Genomic DNA, 16,455 nt, shown 5'->3' on the forward strand with positions numbered 1-16,455 from the left:
CCCAGGTTCACACCATTCTCCTGCCTCAGCCTCCCCAGTAGCTGGGACTACAGGCACCCGCCCTTATGCCCTATGTCCGGCCAATTCTTTTCTTTTCTTTTCTTTTTTTTTTCTGTATTTTTAGTAGACACGTGGTTTCACCATGTTAGCCAGGATGGTCTCGATCTCCTGACTTCGTGATCCGCCCATCTCGGCCTCCCAAAGTGCTGGGATCACAGGCGTGAGCCACTGCGCCCAGCTGGGAATTTCTCTTCTTAAAGGGTAGACGGGATTATAGCATCTGTGTATCTGGAAGAGAATGATGCACTTTGAGGGGGAAATTGAGATGATGATTCAGGAGAGAATTGGGATAACAACAGAAGTCAAGTTGTTGACTAGGCAATAGGGAATGGGATCCGATGCGAGCTGATTTTTCTATCTTTACTTGCCTAGACAATGATTTTACTTTTTTATTTTACTAAGTCTTAAAAACATCGTATATTTTATAGAATGAGACTTATAGAATTCTAATGACTGTTGTGCTTGTTTTGCAGATGAGAAAACTAAAGCCCTGAGATTTTTAATGTGACTTGTCTAAAACGAGTGAGCAGAGGCAAAATTAGAAGTCAGATTTCTTTACTTCCCATTTTATGTTTTTTTCTACCTTCACTGTGCTATGTGCTTAGGTGCTTGTATGAGCAGTTATATTTGAAGGTTAAAATTATGAATCAAGACATACCAATCTTACATTAAAGTTTTTGGTGATTCCTCTCTCCCCATACGTTATGTTACGTTGTGTTTTGTTTGACTGAAATATACCTTAGTGTTACATGGTCTAGAAAACTCAAAATATCATCATACTGAATTTAATCCTCAATATTTTAGTTCAGCATGTAGAAGTTTAGTTTATCTGCTTTTCTAATGAAGTCCTTTGGGACTTACATGAACATGTTTGTTAAATAATAGTCAAATAACGTCACTGTATATATTTATCTATATTCATGTTCCATTATCTCATAAGAAATGCCTACTTAATAAGCTTAACATTAAGGGAATAATTTGATATTTGTACTCTATATTTTGCTCCTTTTATATGTTGTGTGGATTATGTTTTATGTAATGTATGTTACAAATCAAATTTGCATTTTGAATATGTTCAGTATATAAAGATTGCATTATTTCTGTTGTGATTTCTTTTGTACTTTTATATTAGAATTCTCTTACAGTCTGTGACATGCCTTCATGCTTATGAAAGGCATCTAAATAAGGCTCTACTCAGTATTCAAGGAGCATTCATATTATCTCTTAATTTCTAAAAATATTTAGTTCATTCAGCAAAGATTTGAGTTCCCATGTCTTTTAGCTGCTGTGTGTCTGCTAGGTCCTGGTATACTAAGACCTATAAAAGCTATGCATGCACATACTCCTCCTTCCTCCAATATAGACGTACATATGTCCTTGAATGGTAAACCACAGTAAAGCTTTTTTTGTAGCATTTTAGATGAAGATGTAATGTTTAAATCACTCTAAAATAACTTTGAAAGCTACAGTTGTAAAAGTAAAGATAAAAAATGAAACAATTTTGTGCTTTCAAGAACTAACATTGTTGAGAGTCTCTAAATCCCTGGCATGAGTCTAGGAGTTTTGTATTGACATTCTGATAAGGAGGTATTAGACATCCCCTCTTTTACAGATGAGGTCTGTCAAAGCTTCAAATCGTTTTTCTACTGTATCACACTGCTTCTTTTGTTTAGTAATGGTTTTCAGCCTGGGTGGTATTGCTCCATTAGGGATGGTTTCAGGTGTCCCATGACAGGCGGGTTACTACTGATGTTACTGATGTAGTAACTAGCAGGGATCAGGGATGCAACATGCCAGATAGTCTTTCACTAGTGTCCTTGTACGTTTTTAGTCTGACATAGGTTATTAGAGGTTAACCATGCAAACATATTTGTTAACCATGTTTTTTATTATTGCTATTGATACTTTTTGTTTTGATCATTTTTCTTTTATATTTGCAATACTTTTAGGCAAATACCCTGTTATTTTGTTGTGTCCTAAGAGAGGGATAATGAAGAGGTGATATCCTCATTTTGAAAAGTTGATTGGTCTAAAAATCATTTATTAATTTAGTAATATATACAGGAATTAGAATTTAAATTTACTGTCTTTTCAATGACAATAATTTCCTTTAGAGTATACAATCTTCCTGTCGCTGCTCGGCATATGGTTTTTATGATACTAAAAAGTACTTTTCAACTGAGATATAGAGCTATTTGAAATAGGAGAATTTTCAAAAGTTTTATACAGCATAGGATGTCACAAATCTTGACTCCTTTGCCAACAATAGCTTTAAATATTCTTGGCTTCCTCCTATATAGCAATGGAAATACCTTTTCAGATAATCTCACTAACTGGTGACTGCGCCTAACATTGAGCCATAGATCTCTCATAACTGTACAACAGTATACCTATAAGTAGATAGACATTTGTAAATAATATAGTGATATTGTTGAAAACGTACTGTGGGCCATTCAAAGACATTTGAAATTTCACTTTTCTTGGAAAAGAGAATTGCAAGAATGCAAAATTGCTTTTAGTTTTCCTTGATCCTCTGACTGTAGAATTGAGCTGTATCATATACATGTTTAACCTACTGAATTTAACTGTATTCTTTTCCAGCCTCCTCAGATTTTTTCCCAAAAAACTTGTGCCTGCCAATTCATTTAGTGAGCTTATATGTGCTGTCTCACAATTACAATTCCCACTTTTCTCATAGCATCAATACCTTGCTGTGCTGAGGGCCATTCTTGCTCGGAGCATGCATATTTTATCTAACATAGTCCTGTATGCAAGCCAGCTTCTTCAGCTGTTGCTCAAAGTAACAGTTTTGCTTTAATAATTGAGGAAAAGTTGGCTGTATTAGACACATTTGAGAGACGGTTCATGAGTTCTCCAATAGTTAAATCCCTAGTCAAAGAAAATGGATTAACTGCAGTTTTGGCCTTATACCTTGACTTTGGAAACTGACCTTAAGAATGTTGTTCTTCTGTGACATCTTACAGCAGTGTGATTTGCGTTATGGTCATTTATCAAATGATAAGAGAAGTACATATTTTTAGGTGGAAAACTGGGAAAAGTGAGAGATAATTCTCCTTTCCCTGTTCTTTGTCCCTGCCCCTGACCCCTATCTTTTTCTTTTCCCATCTCAAGATAAGGAAAAGAGAGGATGTGTCTTACAAAAAGTTTTAAAATACCAAAATGGGGTTTTAAGAAGCTTTTTGAGAGAGATGAGGATTTGCCCACCCTTTAAACAGGTAGGTGATGGAAACCTTTGGTAGACTCTTCTAAGTGCACGTGCAGATTTTCTCTTACCATGTATTTTTACAAAATATTTTGTGTTTATTGCCACCCGTCTCTTTTCTCACATCCTCTGTTCCTCCCAGCACTACTTATTGTGCGTTTTCCCCCTTATGGCTTTATTATAGTTCTATTAACTACATTTTATGAAAGGATGTACGTTTTCCACTTAGCGAACTCAGTGGAAGATACACAGAACTTGGTAATAAATAGAACTTTATAAGGAAGGTGACTTATTCTAAATATTAGTTGTACAATAGTGAAAAGCAGTATTTTTCGTGTTTTGCTCAGTGACTTTTTTTTGAGCATCAGCCACGTTGAAGGCACAATTCTAGGCCCCGTTCGCAATGACAGTGTTTTAACTTCAGTCACGGGAGAGCAACAGCAGTTGCTAAATAATTCTTATTTTCATTTTCTCAAATTTCAGTTGAGAGTTTATTATGTGCCAGAGGGCATGGTTAAGGAGTGGCATGCCAAGGATGAGCTGTGTAACCCTGGGCCCTGCCTTCAGCAGCCCTCATGATGGGGAAATAAGTAGTTAAGGAGAAAAACCCCGCAAACCAACCCAACAGAAGAGAGGTGTTAAATGCCAAAGCTTTATCATGTGATGGTGAAGAGCACAGACTCTGGAGTCAGATTGTCTGCTTGTGAGGTTCTCAGCACAGCATCTAACACAAAGCAGGCACTCCCTAAGCGTTAACTATTAGTGTTACAACTATTATCTGACAGATTCAGTTCAATATTTGAGTTTGCAGGAGGAATACCTAACATTCCAGGCACAGCTTGATGTGGGGAGCTGTCAAGGGCCTAAGTTCCTCAGTTTAAGAGATGTGTAAGCTCTGATCTGTAGGATGAGTAAGCATTGACTAAGAACAGCAGGGCGGGAGAGTCCTTGCGAGGGACTGGAGGTCCAAGAGAGCAGGGTTTTGAGAAGTGATCCAGGGATGAGATTCATGGCTGGCTTTTGTAAGCCTGACCTAATTTAGTCTTTATAAACTTGAAGTGAATTTATTTAAATATGTATTATGTTTAAGTTATGTTTTAAACAGAGATTAAAAGAAGACCCAAACAATTCTAAATAATATGACTTAGTACTGTTCAAACCTACCAGCCGTCAGCTTCCTTTGTTAGAGGCTGTTCTAGTTATCTCTTACTACACAACTCTTAGTAGTAACCATACTAACACTTAGCTTAAAAGAGCAGTCTATTATATCTCAAAGTTATGTGGGTTAACAGCTGGGCAGTTCTTGCGTGGGGTCTGTCATGAAGTTGTAGTCACATAGTGCCTGGGACTAGGGTCATCTGAAGGCTTCACTGGGATGGATGCTTAGTATGGTGAGCAGTGATGGTCGACCATCACCTGGGACCTCACCTGGCTATCAGTTGAAACTCTTACCCAAGGCCTCTGCTTGTGGCTTGAGCTTCTCACAGAATGGTGGTGGGTTCCCAGAGGGAGCATCCTAAGAGCTAGTGCTCCAGGAGACCCAAATGTACTCCACATGGCTTCTTGTAAGTTATGTGTCTCAGAATGTCACTTCCACTATATTTTATTGGTCAAGCAAGTCACTGAAGTCAGTCCAGGTTCAAGGGGAGGGTTGTTAGATGTCACCTCTTGAAGGGAAATGGTAAGTTCATGTCAAAGGAATTATTATCATAGTTATCTTTGGAATACATAATTTGCCTGAGGTCTGTTAGTTCCATAAGTGTTGAATCAGAACTTTGAACTTAACAAAACAATGAAAAATACCATTAGAAAAAAATAATTCTAATAAACAAAATTATAAATTCCACTTTTGATACTTGAGACACTCAATCCTTAAGAATGGAATGACAAAATGTGATACAAGGGTTTCTTCATTTTTAAATCTAACATTTAATTATGACTTTTGACATGGAAAAAATTGTTCTGTGTTGAAAGATGTACCCATTTGTGTGTATTTATAAATATGAACAGCTGACAGATAGGGAATCTTAACTGATTAGGTAGTCATGAACATTTTCTTTCATGGTGCCTTTTCATCGCTTGGTTTTAGACACATGGCCTGATACAGCTTTTAGTTTATGTACATTCATAAAAGCCTAATTAAAGATAATAGCATTTTTTGGCTGGGCACGTGGCTTACGCCTGTAATTCCAGCCCTTTGGGAGGCCAAGGTGGGTGGATCACCTGAGGTCAGGAGTTTTAAACCAGCCTGGCCAATGTGGTGAAACCCTGTCTCCACTAAAAATAAAAAAATCAGCTGAGTATGGTAGTGCCTGCCTGTTATCTCAGCTACTTGGAAGGCTGAGGTGGGAGAATTGCTTGAACCCGGGAAGTGGAGGTTGCAGTGAACTGAGATCGCACCACTGCATTCCAGGCTGGGAGACAGAGTGAGACTCTGTCTCAAAAAAAAAAAAAAAGATAGTAGCGTTTTCTGAAATTGATGGTTTTAAACATGATATTGTAGTTTATATAAAGTTTGGACAACTATGTTTATGTCACAGTTTTAACTTATACAGGGATTCACTTAAGTTTTAGAAAAAGACACTAGGCTAGACTATGAACTTCATGAAGCAGGGTCAGTCTCCTCTTGTTCACTACTTTATTCCTAAAGCCTTGCATAATGCTTGTCACCTAGAAGGTAATTAATGAACATTAGTTATGGAAAGTATTATTAACAGAGTTCTTTGGTACCTATTGAATTTTTTTTTAACAGTGCCTCTCTAATTTTTATGGCGGTGATTCACCCTGAAAGTCTTGCTTACCTAATTAGATTAATCCAAAGGGCCGGTATCCTTTTGCACTGATACATGCAAATAGCACTCCATGTGGTGGAATCAGATTATCTGAGTACTTCCAACACGATGAATGGGCAAAAATGAGAAGTTTTCTTAATTTACCATTAGATCAGAGAAGTGACTGCTGATAGAATTCATTAAAAAAAAAAATCTGTCCTTTGCACATTTGCCCTAAGAGCTTCAAGTTCTGCAGAGTTTGTGTTTTGTTTGGGAAATTAGAAAGGTCTATTGCAAAAGAAAGCACAGTAGCACAGTTTGGATATTTGTGTGTGAAGATTGATTGATTAAGGAAGGTTCATGCCTTAATTTTCATTTACTTCCAGGCATGAGCTGACTTATTTTTAATAGTTATGACTTCACCTAGAAACTGAATGGTTGAGAGTGGTATGATGGGGCAGGAGTGGGTGTAGGGAGGATGTGATAGAGAGGAGCTCCATCTTAAATCTCCTTTCTTTGAATCTGACAGTGCAGTTTGTTGAGACAGGAGTAATACTGGTAAATAATGAAATTGAATTTGATGCTTTCAGTTCATCAGCTGACATATGTAGGCAGTTATGTACATTCCTGCAAAGTCTGTTCTCTGTCTGGTCTGTGATTTGAGAAAAAGACATTGGAAGCTGCAACGGTATAGAAATACTGCCCCCTTTTCTTTTACCCTCTTACGAACTATATGACCCAGATCTATTCATAAAAAGATGATTTTGTGGATGAACATAGTTTTGGCTGTTGTGACCATAACATCCAATTTGCCTTGGACAATTGTAGTTTATGCCTGCTGTTCCTCTGTTATGTCCAGTTAGCACCACCTTTCACTCTCGAAAGGGTACTGCCATAGAGAATGAATTATATAGACACCATGCTTGTAATCAACTTTCATTTGTCATTGGAAGGATAATAGCCAGAAGTATACTCACGTTAAATTCACTTATAATCCGCAAACCTTTTTAAAAAGTAGTGTTTTAACCATACTTTTAATTACTTGGTAAGATTTAATAATTATACATATATATATATAAAAGTTCAGTATTACCTATCTGGTGGAAATACTAAAAACTGAATTAAAAATGCATAGGACAGAATGAAACAGTTCATAATAGTGGTTAAGTTCTGTTTTGTAGACAGTTCTGAAGGGATTTTTAAGCTAGTATGTAAAAAGATACTGCTGTGTTTGCACAAACAAGGTGTTCATCAGCACTTCATTCTTACTGGCTTTGCAGCTCTGTCCTTTTAATGGTTCAGTAGCCAATTTTATTTTGGTGCCAGAGATATCTTTGCTTTGGTTTTTACAATTGGCTGTGGTAAAACAACATAGGAATGTCTAAAATAAAAAGGAATAGTTTCATTTCAACACCCCTTTCCCCACCATCCTTTCCAAAAGTCACAGTTTAGGTTTCCTACCTTAAAAAAAAGTGGTTTATAAACAAAATACATAATCAATTTTATTTAACATTTGGTAAAGAAAGTATACAGGATTATTTTCTAAAATATTGAGCTGAATCATCTTTAGATTATTTTTTACTGATTTTAATTTTAGTATTCAAATAATTCTTTATATCTGGCCTTTACCATGCCTTGAAATGATTGTTTTGTGTTTTTATGTCGGCATGGTATTCACAACTGCAAGTCAGTATGGGGTCACGGACCCTGGCTCCTAAAATAAGTCCAACTGTGAAAAAGGCAAAATCTAAATAATAGTGTTAAAGTACATAATTTCTTCAGTCTAATGATGCTGCTATCCAAAACTTTTAATCTCTTACAAAATCAGTAAAGTAGAAGAAAAAAGTTTTAGGATTAAAAAAATTGAATGCTTGGCACATAATAGACATTCAGTCAATATTAGTTCTTTTGTGTGTTGTTTCTCCCTTCACCATGCTCTTTAGGTGGAAGCAGCCTCACAGGCAGTTGAGCATCCTTAAAATCAGGAATCCTACCTTGTATCCTAATTTTTCTATATAATTATTAAAAAGGATTTTTTTGTATTTATTACAGTGCTAACTAATTATACTTAAGCATATTGCTTTGCTTTCCAGGGCTCATTGGAGTTCAAATTGCCCGATAAAAGTTTTTACTTTTATAAATACATATATATTTCACATACCATCAAATTTACCATTTTAGAATATACAGTTCAGTGGGTTTTAATATGTTCATAAGTTTGTGCAACAGTATCTAATTCCTGAACAATCATCATCCCAAAAGGAAAGCTGTACTCATTAGCAGTCACTCCCATTCCCACCTCTCCTCATTCCTGGAAACCACTAATCTACTTTCTATCTGTGTGGATTTGCCTGTTGTAGACATTTCATATAAATGGAGCTCTGCAATACATGTTCTTTTGTGATCAACTTTCTTCATGTGGTGTAATTTTTTTTTTGGAAGACAGAGTCTCGCTGTGTTGCCCAGGCTAGAATGCAGCGGCACAATCTCAGTTCACTGTAACCTGCACCTCCCAGGTTCAAGCGATTCTCCTGCCTCAGCCTCCTGGTTAGCTGGGATGGGGTACATGCCACTGTGCCTGGCTAAGTTTTTGTGTTTGTAGTAGAGATGAGGTTTCACCATGTTGGCCAGGCTGGTCTCGAACTCCTGATCTCAGGTGATCCGCCTGCCTCGGCCTCCCAAAGTGCTGGGATTATAGGCGTGAGTCACCACGCCCAACCTCATGTAGTGTAATTCTTCTGAGGTTCGTTTATGTTGTAGCTTGTATTAGTACTTATTTTATTTTGGTAAAATATATTTAACATAAAGTTTACTATTTAAATCATTTTTAAGTGTATAATTCAGTGGTATTTAGTACATTCACAGTATTACGCAACCAACACCACTATCCATTTTCAGAACTTTTTCATCATCCCACGTAGAAACTCTACACCTTTGAAATAATGGCTGTCCATTTCCCCTCCTAGCCACTAGTTACTTTTTTCTATGTTCTATCTTTATGAATTTGTCTATTCTAGATACCTCATGGAAGTGGAAACAGAGAATTTTTTGTGCTTTTGTGTCAGGCTTATTTCACTTAGCATAATGTTTTCAAGGTCCATCCATGTTGTATATAGCATGCGTCAGAATTTCCTTAAGGCTGAATACTGTTCCATTGTATATCACATTTTGTTTATCCATTCTTTCGTTGATGGACATTTGGCTGTTGTGAATACTATTAATACTACTCTGAACATGGGTGTACGGATATTGGTTAGAGTCCCAGCTGGATTATATGTGGTTATGCTTAATTTTTTGAGGAACTACCACACTTTTCACAGTAGCTACACCATTTTACATTCCCACCGGCAATGTACAAGGGTTCTAATTTCACTACATCCCCTCCAATATTTGGTATCTTTCCTTTCTTAAAAAAATAGCCAGCCTAGTGAGTGTGAAGTGGCATCTCAATGTGGTTTTGATTTGCATCTCCCTAATGACTAGTGATGTTGAGCATTTGTTATGTGCTTATTGGCCCTTTGTGTATCTTACTTGGAGAAATGTCTATTCAAGTCCTTTGCCCGTTTTTGAATTGGGTTGTTGTTTGTTGTTGAGATGTAGGAGTTCTTTATATATTCTGGCTGTTAATCTCTTGTCATATATATGATTTGGAAATATTTTCTCCCATTCTGTGGGTTGACTTTTCTTTATTGATAGTATCCCTTAATGCACAAAAGCTTTTAATTTTGATGTTTAATTTGCGTGTGTTTTTTTTTTTTAAATGAAGTGTTGATGTTAATTTTTAAACATTTGGTAGAATTCACCAGTGAAGCTTTCTGTTTCTGAGATTTTCTTCGTGGGAAGTTTTCTTAATCAGTAATTTTGTCTTTTTACTTGTTACATAGGTCTATTCAGATTTTCTGTTTCTTCTTAAGTCAGTTTCTTTTCTTTTTTCTTTTTTTCTTTCAACAGCTAAGTATATCATAGAGTTAGTTTCAGTAGTTTCCTGTCTTTGTAGGAATTTGTCCATTTTAACTAGGTTATCCAATTTGTTGCCATAAAGTTGTTCATAGGGTCTTTTAAAATCCTTTTTATTTCAGTGAGGTTGAGAGTAATGTTCCCTCTTTGTTTTTTGATTCTAATAAATTGAGTCACCTTTCTTTCTTGGCCAGTCTAACCAAAGGTTTTTCAGTTTTGTTGATCCTTTAAAAAAAAACTTGTGTTCATTGGCTTTTCTCGATTGTGTTTCTGTTGTCTGTTTCATTTATTGCCTCTCTTTATTGTTTCCCTCCTTCTGCTTTGCTTGCTTTGGGTTTCCTTGCTCTTTTTCCTCGTTTCTTAAGGTATAATCTTAGGTTATTGATTTGAGATCTTTTTCCCCAATTCTTTAGATTGTAGCAAAATAAACATAGCATAAAATTTACCATCTTAATGGTATTAAATACCTGCATAATGTTGTGAACTATAGTCCCCATCTACCTCCAGAACTCTTTAAAACTGAAACTGTATACCCATTAAACAATTAAACAATAACTCCCCATTCGCTGCTCCCCAGACCCCCTGGCAACCACCATTCTACTTTCTGTCTATGATTTTGACTACTCTTTTTTTTTTTTTTCTTTTTTTGGAGATATGGTCTTACTCTGTCACCCAGGCTGAAGTTCAGTGGCACAATCATGGCTCACTGCAGCAAGTGATCCTTCCACCTCAGCCTCTCGAATAGCTGGGACTACAAGTGTGTGCCATCATGCCTGGCTAATTTTAAAAATTTCTTGTAGAGACAGGGTCCCACTATATTGCCCAGGCTGGTCTCACACTCCTTGGCTGGAGCAATCCTTCCACCTTCATCTCCCAAAGTGCTGGAATTATAGGTGCAAGTCACTGTGCCCGGCCTTGATTTTGACTACTCTTAGTACCTCATCTAAGGGGCATCATACAGCATTTGTCCTGTTGTGACCAGCTTATTTCACTTAGCGTAATGGCTTTAAAGTTCATCCCTGTTATAGCTATTCCATCTATGTATGTACCACATTTTGCTTATCCATTTATGTGTCTGAGGACACTTGGGTTGCTTCCGCCTTTTAGCTATTGTGAATAATGCTGCTATGAACACGGGTATACCACTATCTCCTCCAGACCCTGCCTGCTTTCAGTCCTTTGGGGTATATACCTGGAAGTGGAATTGCTGGAGCATATGGTAATTCTATTTTTAATTATTCGAGGAACCAGTATACTGTTTTACACAGCACCTGTAGCGTTTTACATTCCCATCAACAGTGCACAAGTGTTTCAATTTCTCCACATCTTTGTCAACACTTATCATTTTTTCTGTTTTTCTTTATAGTAGCCATCCTGATGGGTGTGAGGTGGTATTGAGATCGTCTTTTTTTTTTTTTTTTTTTAATGTAGGTGCTTATAGGTATAAATTACCTTCTCACCGTTGTACTATACCCTTAAGTTTTCTTGGGTTATGTTTTCCTTTTCATTAATCTCAAAGTATTTTCTAATTTCCCCTGTGATTTTTTTCATTGACCCATTGGCTATTTAGGAGGATGTTGATTTTCACATATTTTAATTTTCTATATTTCTTTGTTCTTTCAGATTTTATTCTGCTGTCTTTGGAGAACATGCTTTCTATGATTTTTATCTTTTTAAATCTGTAGAGACTTGTTTTATGGCTTAACATTGTTTATCATGTGTGATATCCATATGTCCTTGAGAATAATATATTGTATTATTTCTAGTTCAAATGATTTATAGATGTTGATAATGTATTGTGTTATTAGAGGAAAATATATGTCATTTTAATCTGATGATTTAATATTTTGAGGCTATCCTTTTGACTTATATAAAGAGCTCCCTGTTTATGTTATCTGAATTTATTGGGAGGCATATCTGTGTCCAGAACATAGCATGTTTAAGTGACAGGTATGCATCTTGTTAGTGCCTATTACTGCCTGGTAACTGGCATCATGGGCAAGGAACTGAACTTCAGTAAATGGAGGACTTGGTTTGCTGCGAATGTTTTGAACACTGAATGAGTCCTTTGCTTATTATATAATTTTTGAGAGCCTAAGCACACGATGTTTCGTAGGTTATATGAATGGTTACTCTGCTTTACTATTATCATTAATTACCATAAAGCATCCCCATGAAATGCATGTTTGCTACGTTCTTGGCCTGTCATTTAAATAGATCTGTTTTTACTGACCTGTGATTTATCTACAACAAAGAGCATCCCTTGTACGTGTATGGTTTGATAGTTTGATGAGTTTTGACAAATATATATACCTATATAAGTATCACCCCAACCAAGATAGCATTTAATCACTCCCAAAAGTTCCTTCCACCTTATGCAAGTACTAATATGCATTGTCACTATAGATTAAATTTCCTTTTCTAGAATTTCATAAAATGAAATGGTATTGTCAGTACTCCTGTGTCTAGCACTAAATGTGTTTCTAAGATGAATTCTAATTTTTGTATGTATCAATATTCCTGTTTCTTGGGGAAGATGTATTACATTGTGTTAATATATTACAATTTATCCATTCATCTGTTGATGGGCATTTGGATTGTATCCAGGTTTTGACTCTGAACAGAGCCTCTGTGAACATTCTTATAAAGAGTACTGGATAGTATGCTTTCATTTTCATGTCCTTAAGGGAAATTATGGTTCTGTGATTTCATTTGTTGTAAGCCTTAGATATTTGTTATTTGATTTCCAAATATTTGGGTATTTTTATGCTATCATTTTGTTATCAATTTGTAGTTTAATTTTGTTATGGTCAAAGAATGTACTTTGTATGACTTTAGTCCTTTTAAATTTATCAGTGTTTGTTTTATAGGACAGAATGTAGTCCATTTTGTTGAATTTTCCATGCACATGAAAAAAATGTGTATAATGCCATGGGTGGGTGGATTGTTGTGTAATGCCAGTCAGGTCAAGTTTCATGATAGTGTCATTCAGGTATTCCGTATCAGTACTTTTTTTTCTTGTGTTATCAAGTCATTGAGGGGGCATGTTGAAGTTTCCAGTAGATTTGTCTGTTTTTCCTTTCGGCCGTATCGACGTTTCCTTTATATATTTTGAAGTTCTATTTTTGTGTTCATGCACATTTAGAATTATGTTTTCTTGGGGGACTTAACCGTTTTATTATTATGTACTGTCTCTCTTTATCCCTGTTAGTATTCCTTGTTATGAAAACTGCTAACGGTAGTGAATAGATAAAAGTGTAGTTGGATTACAATCTTAATCTGCCATTTTTCTAGATGATTGGTTATGTTTCTTCTGTTTTCTCTTTCTGTCTTTTGTGTATCAATCAAATGGTTTTTATGGTTTTATTTTTTTGATTTAAAACTTTGTTTTGAGACAGGTTCTCACTCTATCTCTCAGGATGGAGTACGGTGGTGCCATCACAGCTCACTGCATCCTCGACCTCTGGGGCTCAAGTGAACCTCCCACCTCAGGCCATTCACTGCACCCCTAGGAGCTGGGACCATTTCTGGCTAATTTTTGTATTATTTTTTGTAGAGATAGGGTTTCACAGTGTTGCCCAGGCTGGTCCCGAACTTCCGGACTCAAGCCATCTGCCCACCTCGGCCTCCCAAAATGCTGGGATTATAGGTGTGAGCTGCTGCACCCAAGCTATTTTATTTTCATTTCTCTCTTAAAAATATTTGTAGTGGTGGCTCTGTGTTAAATTTTTTCATTTTTTTTTTCTCTCTGTACTTCAGTTTGGGTACTTTCAGCATATTTTCAAATTTACTGACCTTTCATTCTTACCTGATTAATTCCATCCACTTTTTAATTTTACATATTTTTTTGTCTCTAGACTTTTATCTGGGCCCTTTTTAATATATTTCTTCATCATTATGTGGATGATTTCCAGCATGCTTATAATAGCTTATATAAAGTCCTTGACTGCTAATTTCATCATCTTTGTTATTTCTGCATTCTCAGTTGACTGAATTTTCTGCTAGTTGTGTATGGTAGTTTTCTTCTTCATATCATGTCTTCATATCATTTTATTGAATGCTTAGTATTTTGAATTTTACATTGTTGAGCATCAGGTGTTGTATTCCTGTTAAGGAGTATTGGACTTTATTTTTTCAGAAGTGGTTACATTTGTCTGTGGCTTATGTTGTTAGGCAGTATGTAGGTATGATTGAGCTGCATTGCTAGGGTCTAAACTCCCCTGTATATCCACTGAATCCTCTGGATTTTCAATGGATGCTTCACTGTGGCCTCATCTCTGACAACTGTGTGAGCGTTGGATCTCTTTAGCATATCGCCCTCGGTCACTTTTTGACCAGTTTCATGGAGTTTTTCACCTGTGCATGCGTGGGTTTTTCAGAAGGTCTTCTCTGATACTTGGAAAGTGCCTCTAGGCAGAAAGTTGAGGCAAACTTCTGGCTTATCTAATTCATTTTCCTTCTTGGATATTATCATTCAGTACTGCCTGTGGCCTCATGTGTTTAAAAAGTTAACCTCAGTGTGGAAAATCTGTTTTTCCAGTTTTCTAATTGTTTACAACGGGAGTGTAAGTCTGGTCTGTTTTTCCACCCTGGCTGGAAGTGGAAGTCGTGGCCTACCATTTTATTTTCAAACCTTTTTTTTTTCCTACCCAGAATTAGCCTGAAATGCCTCATCTACGATTACTAATAAGAGAGCCTGTTAATTTTGTTTGAAAAATTTAAAGGAACTAGTTTACAGTTTTTCAACCGTGTTATTAATAAAAATTAAATTTCCCTACTTTATCATAGTCTCCCTTTTTATCGTAGTCTTTTGTCTATAACAGTTAAGGGGCAGGGGGAAGCTAGATGTATTATTAAGTAATTTTTACTTTTCTCATTTTTTTAGACCTAAGGATTGTCTTCGGTCTATTATGAGAAGAGTGAACCACAAAGATCCTCACGTTGCTATGCAGGCTTTGACTGTGAGTGGTTTCGTTTTAACCTGTACCACGAAATTACCTGCCACAATTGAGCCCCTTTAACTTCTGATTTTGTGCTTTTAGCTTCTAGGAGCATGTGTATCAAACTGTGGCAAAATTTTTCATTTAGAAGTATGTTCAAGAGATTTTGCTAGTGAAGTAAGCAACGTATTAAATAAGGTAAGGAGCATTATTTCCAGAAATTAATTAAGGCAGTCTTCTTTCTTCACATATTTTATTGTTTAAATCTTCACAGAGGACTATTCTGTGCTTTTTAAGAAATCCTTTCTAGGCTGTGTCTATCCAGTATATAAATAAATATTATGTTTTGTTGAAGAGACTGCGGATTCATGTAACTTTGAGTTAGTTTTTTCAAGCCATATTAGAGTATTTTTAACCTGTTCTTTTCCATCATACTTTCATCTGATAAGAAAACAGGTATTTCTATATCTAATTAAATAATATCAGTCTATTTTACATACTGTTTTTGTAGGCACAAGGTATTTTCCTAATGGAAAACCTTTCAGAAACACTGCAAAAATTCTATGGCACCGTTGAGTTTTTATCTTTATCAATAAGGCCGCTTCCTGGCCATCACAGGATTTTAATACTATACTGCTATTCTTACTGGCTGAACCCACAGCTGGAGTTGCCTCAAAAGTGGTGGCGGGGGAGTTTCCACAAGGGACTGCCCCAAACTGTTCCAGATAGGGCCAGATGAGAGTCCAAAAAAAGAGGCACTAAATGCCAGGGTGATCAGTCTAAAGCATTTATTAGGGGAACTTACACAGGAGGGCTGCAGTTTATAGGAGGGTTTAAGGAATTTGGCTCAGGGTTGGGGCTGGTTTCTATGTGTTTAGCAACATACTTGATCTTTTAGTGTTTTGGGCCACAACCTGAACAACTTTATCAGTGCCTGAGAATGTTCAAGGCCCCAGTTTGGGTCCAAACCTATGGTGGAAAACATGCAGCTGGCTAGGTCACAGAGCGGGACAAGGCACTCTGTTTTTCTATTGGGACACAGAAAGAAAGCAGGGAGAACTGGGGACCCTACAACTGCCCACTCAACTTTAGAATTCCAGTCACACAGTTCAAGAAATTTTTCAATTTTCAATTAGTAATATGTGAGTTTCCCCAGTAAAAATTTGTGCATTCTAAAAGTAATTATTTTTGGCCTTTTTAGGGGGAGTACTGTAAATCAAGAAAAAGTTTTTGTATGTTAAAAGGGAAAATGCCTCATGTTTTTGGGAAAAATGAATAGTTCCAGGTTACAGTAGAAAAATAGCAGTATAGAAATATAGTAAGAATGTAAAATTCTGTACTTTTCGAACATCATGGTTAAATGATAATTCTTTCCCTTTCCTGCTTTATGCAGTTAATATTTATTTTCTACTAATTAATAAACATTGTCTTTTGATGTCCTGAATGTCCATCGAGATTACAACTGTTTATGAAGAGATTCTAATACCATGTTTTTTGTAATGTA

General features: G+C 36.3%; 1 protein-coding gene across 5 annotated transcripts in view; it reads left to right on the forward strand.

Annotated features, from left to right (window-relative positions):
* The window catches only part of STAM (signal transducing adaptor molecule), a 75,967-nt gene that overhangs the window by 28,757 nt on the left and 30,755 nt on the right, over positions 1-16,455 (forward strand). For 3 of the 5 annotated variants that reach the window (XM_003831174.7, XM_034930058.3, XM_034930057.3), the window contains 2 exons: positions 14,897-14,972; positions 15,054-15,149. The exons of 1 other annotated variant lie outside the window; for it this stretch is intronic. In XM_003831174.7, coding sequence (XP_003831222.2) covers positions 14,897-14,972; positions 15,054-15,149 — 172 coding nt within the window. Of the gene's footprint in view, positions 1-3,192; positions 3,297-14,896; positions 14,973-15,053; positions 15,150-16,455 lie in introns of those variants that run through there. One more of the 5 variants, XM_055092450.2, reaches the window with a different exon arrangement.

The sequence above is a fragment of the Pan paniscus genome, chromosome 8 (assembly GCF_029289425.2).
Source record: "Pan paniscus chromosome 8, NHGRI_mPanPan1-v2.0_pri, whole genome shotgun sequence".
Classification (NCBI taxonomy): domain Eukaryota; kingdom Metazoa; phylum Chordata; class Mammalia; order Primates; family Hominidae; genus Pan; species Pan paniscus.